Source organism: Caenorhabditis briggsae (genome assembly GCF_000004555.2).
Source record: "Caenorhabditis briggsae complete genome, chrV, whole genome shotgun sequence".
Taxonomy (NCBI): domain Eukaryota; kingdom Metazoa; phylum Nematoda; class Chromadorea; order Rhabditida; family Rhabditidae; genus Caenorhabditis; species Caenorhabditis briggsae.
Genome location: NC_013488.2, coordinates 3,374,425 through 3,392,801, shown reverse-complemented (window position 1 = coordinate 3,392,801; position 18,377 = coordinate 3,374,425). Strand labels below are relative to the sequence as shown.

The following is an 18,377-nucleotide window of genomic DNA, read 5'->3' as shown; positions in this document are numbered from 1 at the left end:
CGTCCTTTCCGAATCTGTTTGTCGTTTTTGCTGCGGACCTACCAGTTTCGAGAAAAATAGGTTTAAAAATTAGACCACTGAGCCATCCAATCGACATTTTTTATTGTTTCAATTGTATTTAAGTATTTAGTGTTCCGAAATTCCCATTTTAATTGAAGAAATCAGTAGAAAATCCCGAGGTAAAGAAATGTTCAGCGTTTTTTGACGTAAATTTGAAACCTATTTAAGCCGCAGCAAAAACAAAAATCAGATTCGGAAAGGACGTGTCCTCAGCTTTCGAATGATATAGGTCTCGACTCGAAACTCCAACCTAAGTTCACAACCTTCCCTAGTGAGCTACGGTGCTGCAAGCTGAGCTTTAAAAATTACGAAAAATCTCATCTCTCCCCTCCTTCAAAAAACCATGCTGCGAACACCTTCCAAAGTAGAAGTGTACCCTCCACCTTGACCCGTTGTCTCTCAATTCCTGTCAAAGATAATGAAAAGTGGTCAACTAACAAATTGATTGTGATATTATGATTATCATTTTGTTAGTTGATCACTTTCTGGTGTCTTCGACAGGAACCGAGTTAATTTAGGTAGAAGTTGATGATGTGGCAGCGAGCCCTTTGATAAGGACAGAGCCCATTATTAGCAATCACCTCTCGGGAAGTTGAACTTGTAGGTGAAATATAACAAATTGCCACACCTCTGAGCTACGCGGAATTCGAAAAAAAAACTCACATTTACATCATAGGAATATATTGCTTGTGCTTGACTGAAGCAATTGGAAGTGCTAGTCAAAAAGTATCCACAATCTCCCTTATCCTCCCGGCTTCCCATCTCCATAGTATCCAAATTGATTGGTCTATAAAGCCCGGAACTGGCATCGAAAGTGTCCCGACATTTCTGCAGGGAGTCTGCTCCACAAATCTCCCTGATTTTCTCTAGCTCGTTTTGAGAGCTAACAGGTCCTGGACGAGTTTCACCAGTGAGACTCCATCCAGATTCGGTCAGGTTTTTTATAATGTCCTGATTGATTGCATAGGAATATTGGTTCCCTTTTTTGAGCACTCGGACCATTTCGAATTTCACGGAGATGGTTTTCTGGAAATTTTGGGATCAGGAATCAAGTTTTGGGGATAGCGGCTCACATAAAACTGGCTTTGCACTCCTTGCTTGATGTATGGAGGGGTTCCACTTCTGTGAATCATTTTTATTATTCTCAGTAGAGCAAATTTGAAACTTACAACCAAACATTTGGGGATGAATAATAGGCGTATCCTAGAACACGAACAGGACGGAACAGAAATTTGTAGTCGGTCAAATACGACTGGATATTGTTGGAGGTGTCGTAGCGGAAAGTTTTCAGCGCTGGAGAATAAAACTCGATGACCTCGATTTGGTCACTTCCACAATAGCCGGGAAAGGGAGCCAAAAAGCCAGCCAAGCCATGGTCGACCATATCGGGGGTCACATTTTCAGCTCTTTCGAATTTGAGCTGTCCGAATTGATTGGTGACAGAGTGAATTTTACTGAGATCCGGACAGCTACAGTTTGTGGGAAATTCGCCTATCATTGCGATACCCAGGTCCTTGGGTACTGGGTACTCGGAAGGGTCTTTAAAAAAAAAAGGGGTTGAAATTTGCAAATAAGCCTACCGTAATCCTCAAGAACCGAAATTTCCGATAAGAGGGTGTAGAATAGTCTGGAAGAGTCATCGGAACTCGCAAAGTTGTAAATCTTGATAGTTGGCACTGGAAATGATTGGGCAGTCTAAAAAAGAACTTCAAATTTGGCAGTATATTTATCTTACCGATGACTCAAATGTCCCAAAAATGATAGTCAAAAATATCAAGTTCGACCACATGTTTGAAGGAAAATGGAGAAACTTGAAATTCGAAAAAAAAATTGAAAAATGAAAATTTTTGTAATCTGTTGATATGCAAATTTCTGTTTTGTGTGGGTTTTAGAAGAACACAATGAATACGACATTTCAATGGATGTAGGTCAAACTTTGAGAACCGAGAGAAAAAAAACTAGACGTTTCAGAACCGGACATTTCGAAACCAAACGTTACAATCCAGATTTCCTGCGAAGCTATACGATGGATACGGATTATTTTCAGCTTCAAGGACAAGGAGGTGTGGGTCCAAACTACACACAATTTGAGGAAGAGGTGATTCAAAGTATGCGACAGATCCCCTATAATTGTACAGATGCTGTACCGGAGTACTTGCAAGAGGATCCCAAGCAGTACAGGAATGGCACTGAATTTCCGAAATATCTAGTTGGGACTTTTCAGGGTTAGTTTGAACTGTTTCTCGTTTTTGTCGGAAGGGTCGGATCAATGGCGGGTCTCCGGTGGGTCACTAGTAGACCACCGTCAACCAAGCAGCGCACGGAAACTTTTCGACCCCCATAGCTTAGCTCAAACTTTGAATTTTGGTGCTAATCAAAAACTGAAATGTGGAACTTAACAAAATCTACAGAATGATATACAATTCAATTTTATTGAAATGCACAGTTTTGAACCCAACCCAAGAAAACAGCCGGATCAGCAAAATCGACCGGAATAGCGCTTTCAGGTCCTCTGATTCAATACTCGGTGACCTAATTGAAATTTCAGAACCGGACATTTCGCAACCAAACGTTACAATCCAGATTTCCTGCAATGTTCCGGACCCACTCCTATTTCTTGAATTGCCTAAAATCGTATTTTATTTGTCTAGAACGCTCAAAACATGAATTATTCATCAAGACGAAGCCCTAAAATCAGCTTGGCGGGATTAGAAGACAACCTAGAAGATGTTGAAAAACAAAAAAAGTAAGCATACCAGGAAAAATTAATAATAGTAAAAAACACCGAGTGTTCTATATAAAATGGAATCCGTGTTATGGCCCACTCATTTTTTGTCTTTGTACGACCAATGAACCCACTTCTCATAATATTTCTAGTCCTTCAGGTTTAGTTAAATCATTTTCTGGAAAAAAGTTTTTTTTGGGATTTTCAGGTTTTTGGTCAACCGCCTGGAAACATATTTCATCTTGGATTTTTACACTGTGATGTACTGCCAAAAGTAATGCCGAAAACCTGTAATAGAAGGGCCCCACACACAGTAAAGTTTGAGATAAATTATCTGAATTTTTATGAAAGACACCAACGTTTAATATTATGATAAGCAATTTATCAATTGACAACAGGAAACAAGAAAAATTGGTTCAAAGTTAAAAGTTAGGGAGCCCTTCTATTACAGGTCTTACGGTAATTTGATCTACAAAACAAAAAAGTTGGACTTTTCAGGATGTGGAGGGTAGTAGTGCCTATGTGAACTACCGTACCTCAGCCAGCGCGGCCAGTATTGCTATAGACAGATTGAAGAGGGAAAATCGATTGGTTGGATATGATTTCAAGTGAACCAAAACGATGAAATTAATCAAAAATTACAATTTTTGCAGTTTTACAATCTTATTCGACCAATGTGAAGAGAACGTGGCCGCTGGAATGGCAGTCAAACTATTCGCTAACCATAACGTGGATGTGTTAATTGGGCCGACAACTAATATTCGTAAGAGTCCTCATTTTTAATGTTGTCAACTTCAACTTTTCCAGCCGCCGTCCCGGTTTTCAGTCTGGCATATTTCTACAATAGACCTGTTATCGCTTGGGGCATTACGTCATCAGCGGCACTCGATGATGCTACAAGGTACCCAACTGCTGGAATCATGTCGATTGGATCTAGAAGGTTTGGAGTTTTAGAATCAAAAATTCCATGTTGGAATTCTCAACACATTTCATTTTCAGTCTCGCCGTTGCATTCCGTGAAGTCATGCTAGAATACGGATGGGACCAATTTGTATACGCCTACTCCTTGGAAGGCGATGATGAGAAGTGTGAAACAATGAGAGACGATTTTCAAGACATGATTGCCTACTACCAGGATATTGTGATGTCGTACACTGTACAGATTACGGATCACTCGGAAGCGGGAATGTTGGCAGTGTTGAAAGATGCATCTACTAGAGGAAGAAGTGTGTGAGGATTACTGTAGCGCCTTCAACTGAAAAATTACAGTAATCGTTCCTTGCTTCCATGAGGGAAACTCTCGAGGTCTGCATCGACGATGGATGTTGGTAGCAGCGAGAAATGGATTCGTTTCCGATGAATATGTCTATATCTTTCCCTCGTTGAGGTCCAAAGGATACGGTAGCGAATTTAAATAGACTTTTAACTGAAAAACTAATTTCAGTGGTTCCGCAGCCCGGTGGAACTGTTCGATACCCTTGGGAAGAGCCTGGGAAGGGACCTCAACCCAGTGATCAAGAAGCCCTCATTGGATTTCAGAGATCTATTTTCATTGTAGATGTAATGTAATGAAGCTATACGATAAGTATGAACATTTATTTTTAGATGCAAGGCCAAGGAGGTGTGGGCGCAAACTATTCACAATTTGAGGAAGAGGTGATTCAAAGGATGCGACAGAGCCCCTATAACTGCACAGATGCCTGTTCGGCACCGGAGTATCAACAGGTAGGCTAGTTTGTCTTTGCCGTGTACTTGCCATGTTTCATTTAGACCGCAACGTATGCCGGACAACTACACGACGCCGTATATCTGTATGGATTGGCAATGGAAAAAATTTTACAAGAGGATCCCAAGCAGTACAGAAATGGCACTGAATTTCCGAAATATCTAGTTGGGACTTTTCAGGGTTAGTTTGAACTGTTTCTCATTCCTGTCGGAAATGTCGGATCAATGGCGGGTCTCCGGCGGGTCACTAGCTGGTCCCCGTCAACCAAGCAGCGCACGGAAACTTTTCGACCCCCATAGCTTAGCTCAAACTTTGAATTTTGGTGCTAATCAAAAACTGAAATGTGGAACTTAAAGGAGGCCAGACACCAAAAAAAAAGTTTTCCTGATATTTTGCATAGAGAACCCCTATGAGGGGTTGAACTCATGACAGGCAGCTCAGGGGTACAGCGCCGCTACCGGCTAAGCTACGGGGGCGCGAAGGCGCCTGACGGCCGATGGTCTACATAAGCGCGGCGCGATTTCGTCCCCCGAACTGTCCCCCGAAATTTTGGCTGTCTCGCCTCCTTTAACAAAATCTACAGGATGATATACAATTCAATTTTATTGAAATGCACAGTTTCGAACCAAACCCAAGAAAACAGCCGGATCAGCAAAATCGACCGGAATAGCGCTTTCAGGTCCTCTGATTTAATACTCGGTTATACAAACCTAATTGAATTTAGTATCATTTTGTAGATCTAAATAAGTACTTCCTTTTTGTTTTTGATTTGAACAGAAATTCCAAATTAATACCGAGTTACACGAAAATGTGTTCTTCGGCTACCGGCTTTTTTTTTTTGCTCTTCGGCTACCGGTGAACCGCCAGTGACGCACCAGCGAGCTACCGCTTGCTAAACGCCTTTTACGGACTTCGATAGCATATAATGTGCCAAATTCTAAGCCAGTGACCATGAAAAAATCGCTCGGCAAAAACGTTAACAAGGATACCCATACTTGGAATCCGGGCCTTTGCCGGGTCTTCGCGGGCCCTGCCATAGTTTCTTTCAGAATCAAAATTTTAGACCATCTAAATTGGGTATAATAGAACTTGACGAGTACTACTAAATAATATTATGCGGGATTTTGTATCTCGTCTGCAAACTAAGTTACAGACCATAAAGTGGCTTTTTTCGGACGTGACGAGCCGGGCCTTCTTTTTTCGCTTTTTTTTTTGTTTGTAACTTTGTTCGAAAACAAGATACAGTTTTTCAAATAATATCGTTTTGTAGTACTCGTCAAGCTATATCATATCCGCATTAGTTGGTCTAAAAATAATGATTCTGAAAGAAACAATGGCAAGGCCTGTCAAGGCCCGGGAAAGGCCCGGATTACAAGTATGAGGATACCGTAGTCCGACCAGGCTCATTCTCGACCTCATGTTCAGACATTTGCATTCCAGGAATCGCTGGAAAAATCAGTATTGACAATACTGGAGGACGCAGTCCAACCCTATACGTTCTCACGTTGGCCCAGAATAACACCGGTTCTGTAATTATGACCATAGATGTAGATGAACAATCCGCAGAAGTCAGCAAGCTCTATACAAACGAAGCCACTGCAGTTTGGAGTCATAGGAAAGGAATCCGCCCGTTGGATGAACCAGTTTGCGGGTACACCGGGTCCAAATGTCCAGCCAATGTGTTTTTCGAAAATATCGGATGGTTTATCACAGCGATCGGTCTTATAATCTTCACGATACTTGGTGCTGTTCTAGCGTTTGTTTATCTTTGCTAGTGAGTGAGCTAATGTATATTTTTAAAACTTAACACTATTTCTTGAAACCTTGCAGCGCGAAACAGCAAGAAGTGGAGCGACAAAATGCTTTATGGCAAATTCCTTTCAAGTCCATGCAAGCTATAACGAGGAAGAATCGAGGAGAGCATAGTATGCGGAGTATTAGTAGTGTACCGAGTACGGTATCCTCTACACGATCGTCTACACTTTCTGAGGTTGGCGAAACCAGGAATTATACGTTTTTTCAATTGCAAATTGATGTGGAATTGGAGAGGGTGGCGGCGAAGAAATATAGTATCAGACCGATTTTTGATTCAAAAATGTGTGCGAATATGAGACAGGTGAGGTTGTTTGAAAAAAAAACCACGGGTCATAACTAGGTGGAAACTTTGAATTTCTGTTCAATGCGGAAATTAAACTCTTGAACTCGACAAGGGACTAATCAAAGAAATGTTTGAATGTTCGCTTTATTAGTTAGACATAAATTCAAAAAGAGTTAGTTTAGAGGGGACTTATAGTTGAGACATGCTGTGGTTTTATCGACTCCGTACATGGATGGATTCGCGTAGACACTCGCAATGCATTTCTTACGATTCATCTCGTTTTGATCAACGAAACGGGCTGGGTAGTATTTTGGGTCATAGTAGTAGATGAGTCCTGCATAACTGGCAGGAACACAATCACATGGAGCATTTTTCCAACTAGAAGACCAATCGATTTGATAGCTGAGATTGTGTTGAATCCTATCCAATGAAACTGGCATATCTGAGAAAGAATAATCATTCGATTTTCATTTTCCTGAAAACTCTCACTTTTGCATGAAAGAGTTAGTTGTTCTCCAGTTGGGACGTTGAAGTATCCACAAAACCATTTGAATGCCTTGATTCTTCTGGATTCTCCTGCGCCTCCTGGGTTCTGTGGATCTTCTCCTCCGCACTCATTGTTAATGATCAGAGATGTTGGTCCAAAGATTGGCCCCGTGTATCCAGCTGCTCTATTCTCGGCTCCACTGTTCCAATTACCCATGACAATGTCATGCATAGCAGGCTTCGGTGGTTGTGGAGTCATATAAAACCAAAGCGATGCCATCATAGCAAGTGGTGGATTCATTTCAGTCATCAACAGATTCGGTTCATTCAACAAATCCACATTGATGTTCACCGATTTCAGCCATTCTTGAAATTGACCGTAATTGTAGTTGTAAGAGATTTGAATGGCACCACGACCGAAATAACATCCTTTGTATGGCGCTGCAGGGTTGCCAGTTGTCTTTTTCGAGCAAGGATAAAAATAAGAAATCAGAGGGGAATCTGTGCAATATTGACCGGCAGATGAACATGAGTTTCCATCGGCTGGAGTGTATCCAGGAGTTGTTGGATCCAAGTAACGGCTTATTGGACCACCTTCAAACCAATTGAAGAAACCTCCGCGATAGAAGCAATTCGAAGCTTCTTCCTCAGAGAGTGTCCTATAAAAGAAAACTGATAAAATGAACAGATAAGGATGTTTAAAGGGGGACTCCGGTCAATTTTTTCATTGCATCAAAATGTGTAAAAATTCATCTTTTTTCAGAATATTATTGCGAAAAAATTCGAAAAAAATCCGAAATCCCCAAAAAACGCCGTTGAAAAGTAAAAAAATTCAAAAAAAAGGTGCCGCCGAGGGACGAGGATTTTCAGTGAGAAAACTAGGCCACGTGAGCGGCGCGACTTTCTTAACGGACAATTTTTCCGGAGTTTTTTCGCTTTTATTTCCGACAGGTAAAAAACGTTAAAAAACACTGTCGGCCACTTGAAAATAATGCTATCAGGCGCCGTGGCCTAGTTTTCTCACTGCGCGGGAATTCAAATCCTCGTCCCTCGGCGGCACCTTTTTTGAAATTTTTTCATTCTCAACAGCGTTTTTCGGGGATTTCGAATTTCTTTTGAATGTTTTCACAATAATATTAGGAAAAAAGATAAGTTTTAACACATTTTAATACAACAAAAATTTTTGCTCGGAGTCCCCCTTTAAAACATACTTGTAAAGAGCATTGTTATTCTCTCCAGTTTCTTGGATCGCGTGGGCAAAGAAAGCGGCCAAGTCTCGTCTCATGTTCTGATCAGCTGTATACTTCTAAAAAGAATTCTTAAACGTATTACTGGATGAAACTCTGCCTTACCGTGTTATTCACATTAATCGAAGTTCCAAACTCCGGGAAATATCTGGCAGCGATCTTGAAAGCCTCATAAGAATATGGCCAACAGCTATTTGGTCCCCATCCGAGATTTGCAAATGGAAACAGATCATCAAACATTTCCTTTGTGAACCAAGATTCTAGTTGTGATGCAGGCTTATTGTTGGGATCAGCTGGTGGAGGGCATGAGGCTGGAGGTCCGTTCCCGAATTTGAAAGGTTTGGGACACGATCCCGCATATCCATAACCGATTGCAGTTACAAATGGATTGTCTGGAAATCGAAGTATTTTTTGCTAATGATTTCAAACGACGTCTAAAGAAATCTTACGTGCTAAGAAGACAGCTACTGTCAGGAGGACAGTGTTGATGTTAGTCATGATAACGACCATGTTTCAAACGGCACATGGCGTTCCTTTTAAACTCTTCGCACTCCACAAAAATATTATTCCCAATGTACTCCATTATCTTTACGGTGATACCGAGTCGGAAACGTGATGTTGTCGCTTTATACTATGTTATTAGTACATGCTCAAAAATTATCGAGCTTTTAAAAAATCACAACTCATCGAAACAAGCACTCTTCATTCTCACGCTACTCATTCTTTGTACTACGGTCAACACTGCGATACTATACTTTGTTATTAGTACATGTCCAAAAATTTTTGCATTGTTTACATTAGTACGAAGAGTCTGGGAATGAAGAATGCTGACGTCATAACCGGTATCTCCGTTTTTGATAAAGAGAATAGAGTACGCACAGATGCGTTGTGATTTTTTAAAAGCTTCATACTTTTTTGATATGTACTAAACATGTATTATACGAAAACATCACGTTCCTGACCTCATAATCAAATTTTACCGTTTTTGTTGAAGAGAATGGGGTACGTTAGGAATAATATTTTCGTGGAGTGCAAAAAGTTTAAAAGGAGCACCGTGAGCCGTTTGAACCATGATCGTTATGATGACTGGCACCAAGACTGTCCTTCTGACAGTAGCTGTCTTCTTAGCACGTAAAATTTTTTAGACTTCGTTTGAAATCATTAGCAAAAAAATACTTCGATTTTCAGACAATCCATTTGTAACTGCAATCGGTTATGGAAATGCGGGATCGTGTCCCAAACCGTTCAAATTCGGGAACGGACCTCCAGCCTCATGCCCTCCACCAGCTGATCCCAACAATAAGCCTGCATCACAACTAGAGTCTTGGTTCACAAAAGAAATATTTGATGATCTGTTTCCGTTTGCAAATCTCGGTTGGGGGCCATCCAGCTGTTGACCATATTCTTATGAGGCATTCAAGATCGCCTCCAGATACTTCCCTGAGTTTGGAACTTCGAGTAATACGGTAAAACAGATTTTTACTCGGAAAAAGAAAATTAATTTTAGGAGTATACAGCTGAGACACTTGACAGCTTTCTTTGCCCATGCGATCCAAGAAACTGGAAAGAACAACATTGCGCTTTACGAGTAAGTTGTGAATTTCTTTGTCAGTTTTTTAAGCTGTAGTATTTTATAGCACACTTTCCCAGGAAGATGCTTCGAATTGCTTCTATCGCGGAGGTTCTTTCAATTGGTTCGAAGGTGGACCAGTAAGCAGGTTTTTGGATCCAAAAACTACTGGATACACTCCAGCCGATGGAAACTCATGTTCTTCAGCCGGCCAATATTGCACAGATTCCCCTCTGATTTCCTATTTTTATCCTTGCTCGAAAAAGACAACTGGCAACCCTGCAGCGCCATACAAAGGATGTTATTTCGGTCGTAGTGCCATTCAAATCTCATAACTACAATTATGGTCAATTCCGAGAATGGCTGAAATCGGTGTACATCACTGTGGATTTGTTGAATGAACCGAATCTGTTGATGACTGAAATGAATCCACCACTTGCTATGATAGCATCGCTTTGGTTTTATATGACTCCACAACCACCGAAGCCTGCTATGCATGACATTGTCATGGGTAACTGGAACAGTGGAGCCGAGAATAGAGCAGCTGGATACACGGGGCCAATCTTTGGACCAACATCTCTGATCATTAACAATGAGTGCGGAGGAGAAGATCCACAGAACCCAGGAAGCGCAGGAGAATCCAGAAGAATCAAGGCATTCAAATTGTTCTACGGATACTTCAACGTCCCAACTGGAGAACAACTAACTCTTTCATGCAAAAGTGAGAGACTTCATGAAAATGAAAATCGAATGATTGTTTTTTCTCAGATATGCAAGTTTCATTGGATAGGATTCAACACAATCTCAGCTATCAAATCGATTGGTCTTCTAGTTGGAAAAATGCTCCATGTGATTGTGTTCCTGCCAATTTTGCAGGACTCATCTACTATGATGATCCAGCCTACTATCCAGCCAGCTTTGTTGCTCAAAACGAAATTAATCGTCAGAAATGCATTGCGAGTGTCTACGCGAACCCATCCATGTACGTAGTCGATAAAACCACAGCATGTCTCAACTACAAGTCCCCTCTAAACTAATTCTTTGTGATTTTATGCCTAACTAATAAACCGAATATTCAAACTTTTCTTCGATTAGTCACTCGTTTAGTTCAACATTTTACTTTTCGATTTGAACAGCATTGTAAACTTTTTGACTCAAACTGAAATCCTTAAATCGATTCTCAGTGGCATGAGCTAAATTTTCAAAAGAAAAAAGTCAATTCAGATGCGACTAATCGATCATTCAAACTTAAACAAGTTCATTGGAATCTCTCTAGATGCTCCACAACTTTTATCGGTTTGGAGATTCTGTGCCAGAGGATCGTTAGCTGATGTCATCGCCAAGGCTAGCCTTCAAATGGATGGATTCTTTATATATTCCCTGATGAAGGATATTGTGAATGGCTTAACATGGATTCATGAGTCTTCCCATGGGTGTCATGGAATGCTAACTTCAAAGTGTTGCCTTCTGAATGATCGGTGGCAATTGAAGATAACAGATTTTGGGTTGAGTTGGTTTAGAACCCATGACCAGCTCACGAAGACAGGTGGGCGAATGTTTCCGTTCTTGGTGAGAAATTTCAAACTTCAGACCGTCTATGGACTGCCCCCGAACTTTTAAGAAACGACGATCTTCTAGGGTCCCGTGAAGGAGATATATATAGTTTGGGAATCATCAGTGCAGAGCTGATAACAAGAAGTTCCGTGTTTGGTTTGGAAAACAGAAAGGAGGATCCAGAAGAGATTGTGTACAAGTTGAAAAAGGGAGGCCTGCAATCACCACGACCAAATTTAGAACACGACGAGTCATTGGAGATTAATCCGGCATTGCTGCATCTAGTCAGAGATTGCTGGACGGAACGCCCATCCGAACGTCCGGATATCAAACAAGTTGGCTCTCAACTAAGAAGTATGAACACAAATCGAAATGATAATCTAATGGATCACGTCTTCAATGTGCTAGAATCCTACGCATCCACGTTGGAAGACGAGGTAGCAGAGAGAATGAAAGAGTTGGTAGAGGAAAAGAAGAAAAGTGATGTATTACTATACCGAATGCTTCCGAAGCAAGTAGCGGATAAGCTTAAAATCGGGCAGACCGTGGAACCCGAGACTTTTGATCTGGTAACTCTCTTCTTCTCAGACGTCGTCAGTTTTACCACCCTAGCTGGTAAATGCACCCCATTGCAAGTCATAAACCTGCTAAATGGATTGTACACAATATTCGATGGAATCATTGAACAACACGATGTGTATAAAGTGGAGACTATTGGAGATGGATACTTTGTTGCTTCTGGTGTCCCAAGGTGGAATGGAAATGAGCATACGAGAAATATTGCGAGCATGTCGCTGTGTTTTGTGAAATCCATCGCTGGGTACAAGGTTCCACATTTGCCAGGAGAGAAGATTAATATAAGAGTTGGATTTCATTGTGGTGAGTATTGTGGCGCTCTCGCTTGGCAACCACATAGTTCAGCGGATCAGTATTTAAAGCTTCCATATTGGACCGAGCTGACCCAGTTCGTGCGGCTTTCGGTCGGCTGTCAGTCGGCTGGGTCGTCTTGGTAGGCGGCTGGTCGGCGGGCTAAATTTCCCGACAAAATGGAAGCCTAATAGTTAGCAGTATTCTTCGTTCTAAACTTCCATATTTTAGGATCCGTGGTAGCTGGAGTCGTTGGCCTTACCATGCCCCGGTACTGCCTATTCGGAGACGCTGTGAACACGGCTAGCAGGATGGAAAGCAATTCTAAACGTAAGAACTTTATCTAGAAGAGACTAGGAGACTTGTATTTCCAGCCGGACAAATTCACATCTCCCAAGAAGCCAATGAGATGCTGATGAGACTTGGTGGCTTCACCACAGAGCCACGTGGAGAGGTTATTGTGAAGGTATCCTATATTTTTTCAGCTTCGGAAATATGAAAATTGGGCTCTTTAGGGGAAAGGTGTGATGAACACGTACTGGTTGAAGGAAATGACCGAGTCAGCGGATCCGAGGAACATGGAGAAGAAAGATTGATCTAAAAGTTGCTGATCCATATATTGCACAAAAATTTTTTTTTTCGAATTGTCTGTAAACTTGAGATCTTGAAAAATGAACTTGTGGCCGGCTGACACATAAATATTAGTTTAATACACTTTCAATCAAATCGGTCTATAAGAGATTTCTACTCTATCTGTTTTCAGCGGCCCCTAAAAAAATAACGGTCCGCAGGGAAAAATACGGTCCCGGGAGAAAACAACGGTCCGGAGCGAAGTTTGCGTTTCGGACTTCAGGAGATCCAAAGTTAATGGATTTCGTTCAAAAAGCTCTTCAGAATTGTCTCAAAATTGGCTCATTCATGGGCTTTTGCGTAATATTAGGTTGTTCGGAAAGTCCTTTCCATTTTTAGCGTCAGATTCATTCGATATAAAAAAGGTCAAAACGATGTCAGATAAATTGAAGATAATGACCATTGTTATCAGTGACTATCTGTCAACGTCCCACCAAATTGTGAATGCCTTCCTTCCAGAACTCCGGTCACAGCGCATTGAAAATCAGGTCAACCCATTTTTGACATCATGCTTTGAAGTGAATTTTTTTCAATCAAGATGTCGGTAGAAATGGCTGAATAGAGGGTAGTCAGACAGTACAAGGTTAGGACTATACTGTAGATAAGACAGAACCGTTTAGCCATATCCAGTGAGATCGGTCTCCGTTCTCCTTCCCGCATGAGGTTGCGAATTTCGATTTTGAAAATAAACATTTGTGTTTCTCTCCAATGGAGATCCACATGGAGTATGAGTTATGTCACCTGACAAAAATAGGCATCGGTCATAAAAGTGACACCATTATCTGACAGCTCCCAATACTCCACTCCTTGGTAGACATCCATGCCGAAAACATCCCATTTTTAACGATAATTTCACGTTTCGGGACGTCTGGTGGTTGAGTGCCTTTGTTAACCCACTTGGATTGTTGTTTATAGTAACCATACATTACCCATTTATCGCCACTAGTAATGATTTAACTTCAAAATTCATGTGTGCAACACAGGATGAGAAGATTCAAACAGGTGCCCACAAATGAAACAAAGTTGCTTTGAGCGAAAAGGTGTGATCCATATCTTCCCACTTTTTTTACTTTGCCGAGAGTTCCCAATTTATGGCTTTTTGACGAAAGGATTGCCACTGATGTACTTGATATATCCCGCACAGTTTGAGACGGGTCCCTTTCAATCCCGGTTTTTAATGAGTCCAAATCTGAGCCCGTATCAGACATGAGCGGAATTCCTTATTCCTTATTCCTTATTCCGGGTATGTCTGGCCTTCTCCTTATTCCGGGTATGTCTGGCTCATGTCTGGCCCGTATGCTTTTTTGGAGGGGGATTTTCGTCCAACGAGAATTTTCATTTTTCAAATTGATGAATCCAGGTTGTGAAGTTTGTTCGAAAGGGTGCATCTTCGTTATTAACCCCCACAAATTGGTGATTGATTTCATTTGATCTGAGGTCAGATAGAAATACAAATAAAATGGTAGTCCAAAAATGGAAATTATTAGAGGCGAAAACGGTGGGCATATCTCATTGTACGAAAAGAGGAGAATGATCTCCGTTGGGGTGTAGACACTATCAGACCCCACCAACATACTCATAAAACGACAACTTCCTCGCTTTTATCCCCTTCAAGAAAACGAAGTTTGAAAACAACATATCAAAAGTGGAAAGGACTTTCCGAACAACCTAATAATAGTGGCTACCTTTGAGTCAATATATCTTAGTTCTCGTGAAAGATATCAAAAAACTTTCAGGAGCAAAAATTTATGTTTTGAAATCAGCAACATTTCATCAATTGAACACGTTTTAATAACTCAAACAGAAAACGAGATAATTAAGGTCGAAGGATCTTTTTAAGGAGTTTCACACATTTTAAAAGTGATAAGTCAATAGTTATTTAAACGTGATGAAAATAACCTTGGATGAAAACAGTGTTCAAGAAATTAAATTTTTCGCCAAAAAATCTACGACCCTTGACGTCCCATTGACCTCAGAAGAAATTCTAGAAAGGAAGAGGAAAGTGGAGGGACAAATCAGTCCTCCCTTCTCTGGGCTCCTGAGAAGAGGTCCCTGGGTCCGAAACGCAAACTTCACTCCGGACCGTTTTTTTCTCTAGGGACCGCTGAAATCAGATAGAGCCGAAATTTCTAGAAATTGCACTTTTCCATCGTAATGCTCAATTTTAATCTGGTTGGTTTTTGAACTTTTTGGGTAACATTTAAGCTGATAGACAAACAAAGAATAGGCAATTAACTATATATGGTTCATTTTATTCCAAAAGATCAAAAAATCATTTGATGGAGATCATATCTGATCTTCTAATTATACTGTTGCTTTGGCTAACCGCTACAACAACAGTAGCTTTCTTTTTCGGTTTACAATTATTCAACACCAATAAAAATGGTAAGCATAATTCTGGCAAATAGTTTAGAAGGTTGAATATTGAAATGAGGGTCAGTTGGATGTCAAAACCAGCTTGGTCCACATATCCCAAGTATTCTGAGATCGCAGACATTATCTGTAAAAGGTGAAGATAACATTTGAGGTTCCAGAACTTTTGAAATACCCCATAGAAAAACACGGTGATCAAAATTTGAATGAATACATTTTGCTGTCCTTTATTCTTTGAATTGTTATGAGCCAAAAGTTTTTTCTTGTTCTTCTTGAGATGCCAAAAAATTTTCAGATAACAAATTGCAGATGACAAGGGAAACATGTAGAAGAGACGGGTGATTAACTGAAATTTGAACTTGAGATAATTTTTAGAAAAATTTACTTACCTTTCTAAACCCATTGGGCTCTCCGAAATCAATGAAGCCCATATCAAACTGATATCTTCTTGTGATTTTTGAAGTCCGAATAGACACAAAAGCTCCTATAACTGATAAGATGGAACTGATTATAACAGGAATAATGACTCGTTTTCCTTCAAAAATCGCTTCACTCCATGAAGTTTTCACAATGACTAGACATCTGTTAAGAGCTATGAAAAAGATAAGGACCATTGAAAAATTGGCACTGGTAGCGTCCACATATAATGAGATAGTTGTTGGAATTGAATAGGATGAAATATCAGGATCAGAGAAAGCAGCAAACATAAATGTTATGATAAAGATGAGAGTACGAAAAAGGATTGATAATGCAAGAGTGATAAGAAGGAAAAAGAAGGATCCCTGGAAAAATAATCGTCGGGATTCTGGCATTCCTAGATTGTCATATTATAATAGGCTGTGAGTCTGGTAGCCAGAGATTTGGAAATTAAGAAATTCCAAGAGTCTGAAGCCCTCACCTGTTGGAACTTCTTCTTTGTACAAACCATCCATATTGCCAAAATTTGGAAAACAAAATTCACTAAACAAATCAAATTTTGACCTACAATTGGGAGTGAAAAATAGTTCAGATTAGATTCGAAAGTGGTTGCGCATTCATATGGATCAAATTCTCGTCCACATTGAACGGATTCTTGGCCTTGAGGATCTGGTGGGAAAAGAAACGAATTTTCAGAATAATACATTCAGTTAGAAACTCAAAGTGAAATAATGTTTTGAGAAAGAAGCTAAGAGTGTACTACTCTCACAAACTCTCACTGAGTTTGTGGGCGTTAATTCTATGTTTATAAGAAAATATAGCGAATGGCAAAATTTTGGCATTTTTCGTAAACTTTGGTTTTTTGAGCTCTTAGAATAGCACTTGACGGACAAAAAAAGTTATAATTATCTGTAAACACAACCACATGGTTTGCAAGATTCTATTATGTAAGTATAAATCACTTATCGAGAAGGACATGGGGATATTCAATAACGGGTTACAATTGAAGTAATCAAATAATCAAACTCGAACGGTGAAAGAAAGTTCTTGACATGAAAAAACTACATACAGTATAATAGTTGATATAATAGTTACCCAATGAAGGCCTCTTATAATAGAGACCCTATATGATCTCCTTAGTATACCAACGAAAACTATCTTTTTAGGTCTGCAGTTATTCAAAACTAACAAAAATGGTAGAGATAATTCTAGCAAATAGTTCAGAAGGTTGAAAATGGAAATGAGAGAAACTTGAGTGTTATAATTCGCTTGATTGAAATATCCTAACTATTTGCCGGCCCATAACTATTCGCCGGCCCATAACTGTCCTCGAACTTGGAATTTCCATTCCAATCAAAGAAGTAAACTGTAGAACAACGAAATCTACAATATGATGTATAATTTGACAATATTGAATTGCTGAAAACCGCTAAAATCAATGTTATGATGGGTGTGAATGTACGAAGAAGGACAGATTCATCAAAATCATACTTTGGTACACATTGAACCGGTTCTTTGTCAGAAGAATGCAGAAAAAGAGCCGGATTTTCCGAATGATGCATTTAGAAGAAACTGAACTGAAAATGATTTTTTGAGAAAAAAGCGAAGTTTGTACTATTCAAAAAAAAATTTTCTCAACTATAACCTTGTCAATCTTTCGATCGCTTCGAATAACACCTGACAGCAAGGCTGTCGGAAATGACAGCCGGCCGGCCTCTTCTGTTAAATTGACAGCGCGGCCGTGCGGGGCCGAGGGAAATTACCGTATTTCCTCTAATAGAAGCCCATGGGCTTCTATTTTTCAACTTCCCTCTCCGGGTGGGCTTCTATTAGAGGTAGGCTTCAATTAGAGGGTGGGCTTCTATTTTTAATGATTAATTTTCAAAAAAATTTTGTTCAAAAATCAGAAATTTGGCAATTCGGAAGTTAAGAATTCTGACCTTCGAGGTTTTTTTAATCCAAAGTATTCATTCTGCATTTCTAAACTCCAAAATTCGGAATTTATGAAATTCTGAGATTCCAGAATTTCAAAATTCAAAATTCAGGAATTCTGTAGATCAGAAGTTGAGAAGTTTTCAAGTTCTAAAATTCCAGTTTCAAAAATTCTGAATTTTTTAATCACCATATTTTCTCTAATAGACGCCCATGGGCTTCTATTAGAGGAAATACGGTATTTGAAAAATTGGCAGATTTGTGAGAAGATGAAAAATAGGAAAAGAAAGATCGAAATGTAACTAACAGTACATATTTTCATCTTTTAAAAACTAAAAAATATTTGAAAAATATTTTAATGACGGCCAAGCCGTGGATATAGCCGGCCGCGGCTGTTTCTGACAGCCTTTCCTGACAGACAAAAAGGTTACAATACTTGTAAAATTCCGGGCCCGGCCCGGGCCCAGCCCGGAAGACCCGGTAGCAAAAATTTGTCATTTTGACCGAATTTTGAGCTCTCAATACAATTTTCTATATTTTTTTGTGCTTTTTGGATTGTTTGTCTGTTTGATCAAAAAAAATTTTTTAAAACTCGAAAAAAATTTTTTAATCGAAAAAAATCACATAAAAAAATCACCCTTATGTGTTTTTTGAAATTTTCAGAACTTGCGGAATGACAGGCCCGCCGGGCC

The 18,377-nt window shown here is 39.9% G+C and overlaps 5 protein-coding genes across 5 annotated transcripts in view; 2 read left to right on the top strand and 3 right to left on the bottom strand.

Moving 5' to 3' along the window:
• CBG10471 overlaps window positions 1-1,849 on the bottom strand; it is a gene marked incomplete at both ends in the record, with an annotated part of 2,523 nt that extends 674 nt beyond the window's left edge. The window contains 5 exons of the mRNA XM_002635765.2: window positions 724-1,086; window positions 1,134-1,182; window positions 1,230-1,599; window positions 1,641-1,755; window positions 1,796-1,849. Of these exons, the coding sequence (XP_002635811.2) occupies window positions 724-1,086; window positions 1,134-1,182; window positions 1,230-1,599; window positions 1,641-1,755; window positions 1,796-1,849 (951 nt within the window). The remainder of the gene's footprint in view (window positions 1-723; window positions 1,087-1,133; window positions 1,183-1,229; window positions 1,600-1,640; window positions 1,756-1,795) is intronic.
• Window positions 1,850-2,909: 1,060 nt separating this feature from the next.
• On the top strand, window positions 2,910-6,666 carry CBG10472 (the record flags this gene model as incomplete). Its single annotated transcript, XM_045236795.1, has 11 exons — window positions 2,910-2,945; window positions 3,284-3,393; window positions 3,439-3,548; window positions 3,593-3,725; window positions 3,785-4,011; window positions 4,055-4,186; window positions 4,230-4,345; window positions 4,391-4,510; window positions 4,556-4,691; window positions 5,937-6,285; window positions 6,342-6,666. 11 exons carry the CDS (start codon window positions 2,910-2,912, stop codon window positions 6,664-6,666), a joined length of 1,794 nt encoding a protein of 597 aa, XP_045094292.1.
• A 116-nt stretch (window positions 6,667-6,782) lies between these two features.
• CBG10473 lies at window positions 6,783-8,840 on the bottom strand (the record flags this gene model as incomplete). The annotated part of the gene is made up of 5 exons (XM_002635767.2): window positions 6,783-7,051; window positions 7,099-7,754; window positions 8,307-8,401; window positions 8,448-8,734; window positions 8,792-8,840. The coding sequence occupies 5 exons, from the start codon at window positions 8,838-8,840 to the stop codon at window positions 6,783-6,785; spliced, it is 1,356 nt and encodes a 451-aa protein (XP_002635813.2).
• A 584-nt stretch (window positions 8,841-9,424) lies between these two features.
• On the top strand, window positions 9,425-12,929 carry CBG10474 (the record flags this gene model as incomplete). The annotated part of the gene is made up of 11 exons (XM_002635768.1): window positions 9,425-9,473; window positions 9,531-9,669; window positions 9,850-9,930; window positions 9,980-10,052; window positions 10,198-10,633; window positions 10,681-10,894; window positions 11,217-11,458; window positions 11,503-12,345; window positions 12,565-12,663; window positions 12,708-12,799; window positions 12,849-12,929. 11 exons carry the CDS (start codon window positions 9,425-9,427, stop codon window positions 12,927-12,929), a joined length of 2,349 nt encoding a protein of 782 aa, XP_002635814.1.
• Window positions 12,930-15,235: 2,306 nt separating this feature from the next.
• Window positions 15,236-18,377, bottom strand: part of CBG10475 — a gene marked incomplete at both ends in the record, with an annotated part of 5,404 nt that continues 2,262 nt past the window's right edge. Inside the window, 5 exons of the mRNA XM_002635769.1 lie at window positions 15,236-15,463; window positions 15,512-15,682; window positions 15,726-16,118; window positions 16,235-16,317; window positions 17,245-17,330. Of these exons, the coding sequence (XP_002635815.1) occupies window positions 15,236-15,463; window positions 15,512-15,682; window positions 15,726-16,118; window positions 16,235-16,317; window positions 17,245-17,330 (961 nt within the window). The remainder of the gene's footprint in view (window positions 15,464-15,511; window positions 15,683-15,725; window positions 16,119-16,234; window positions 16,318-17,244; window positions 17,331-18,377) is intronic.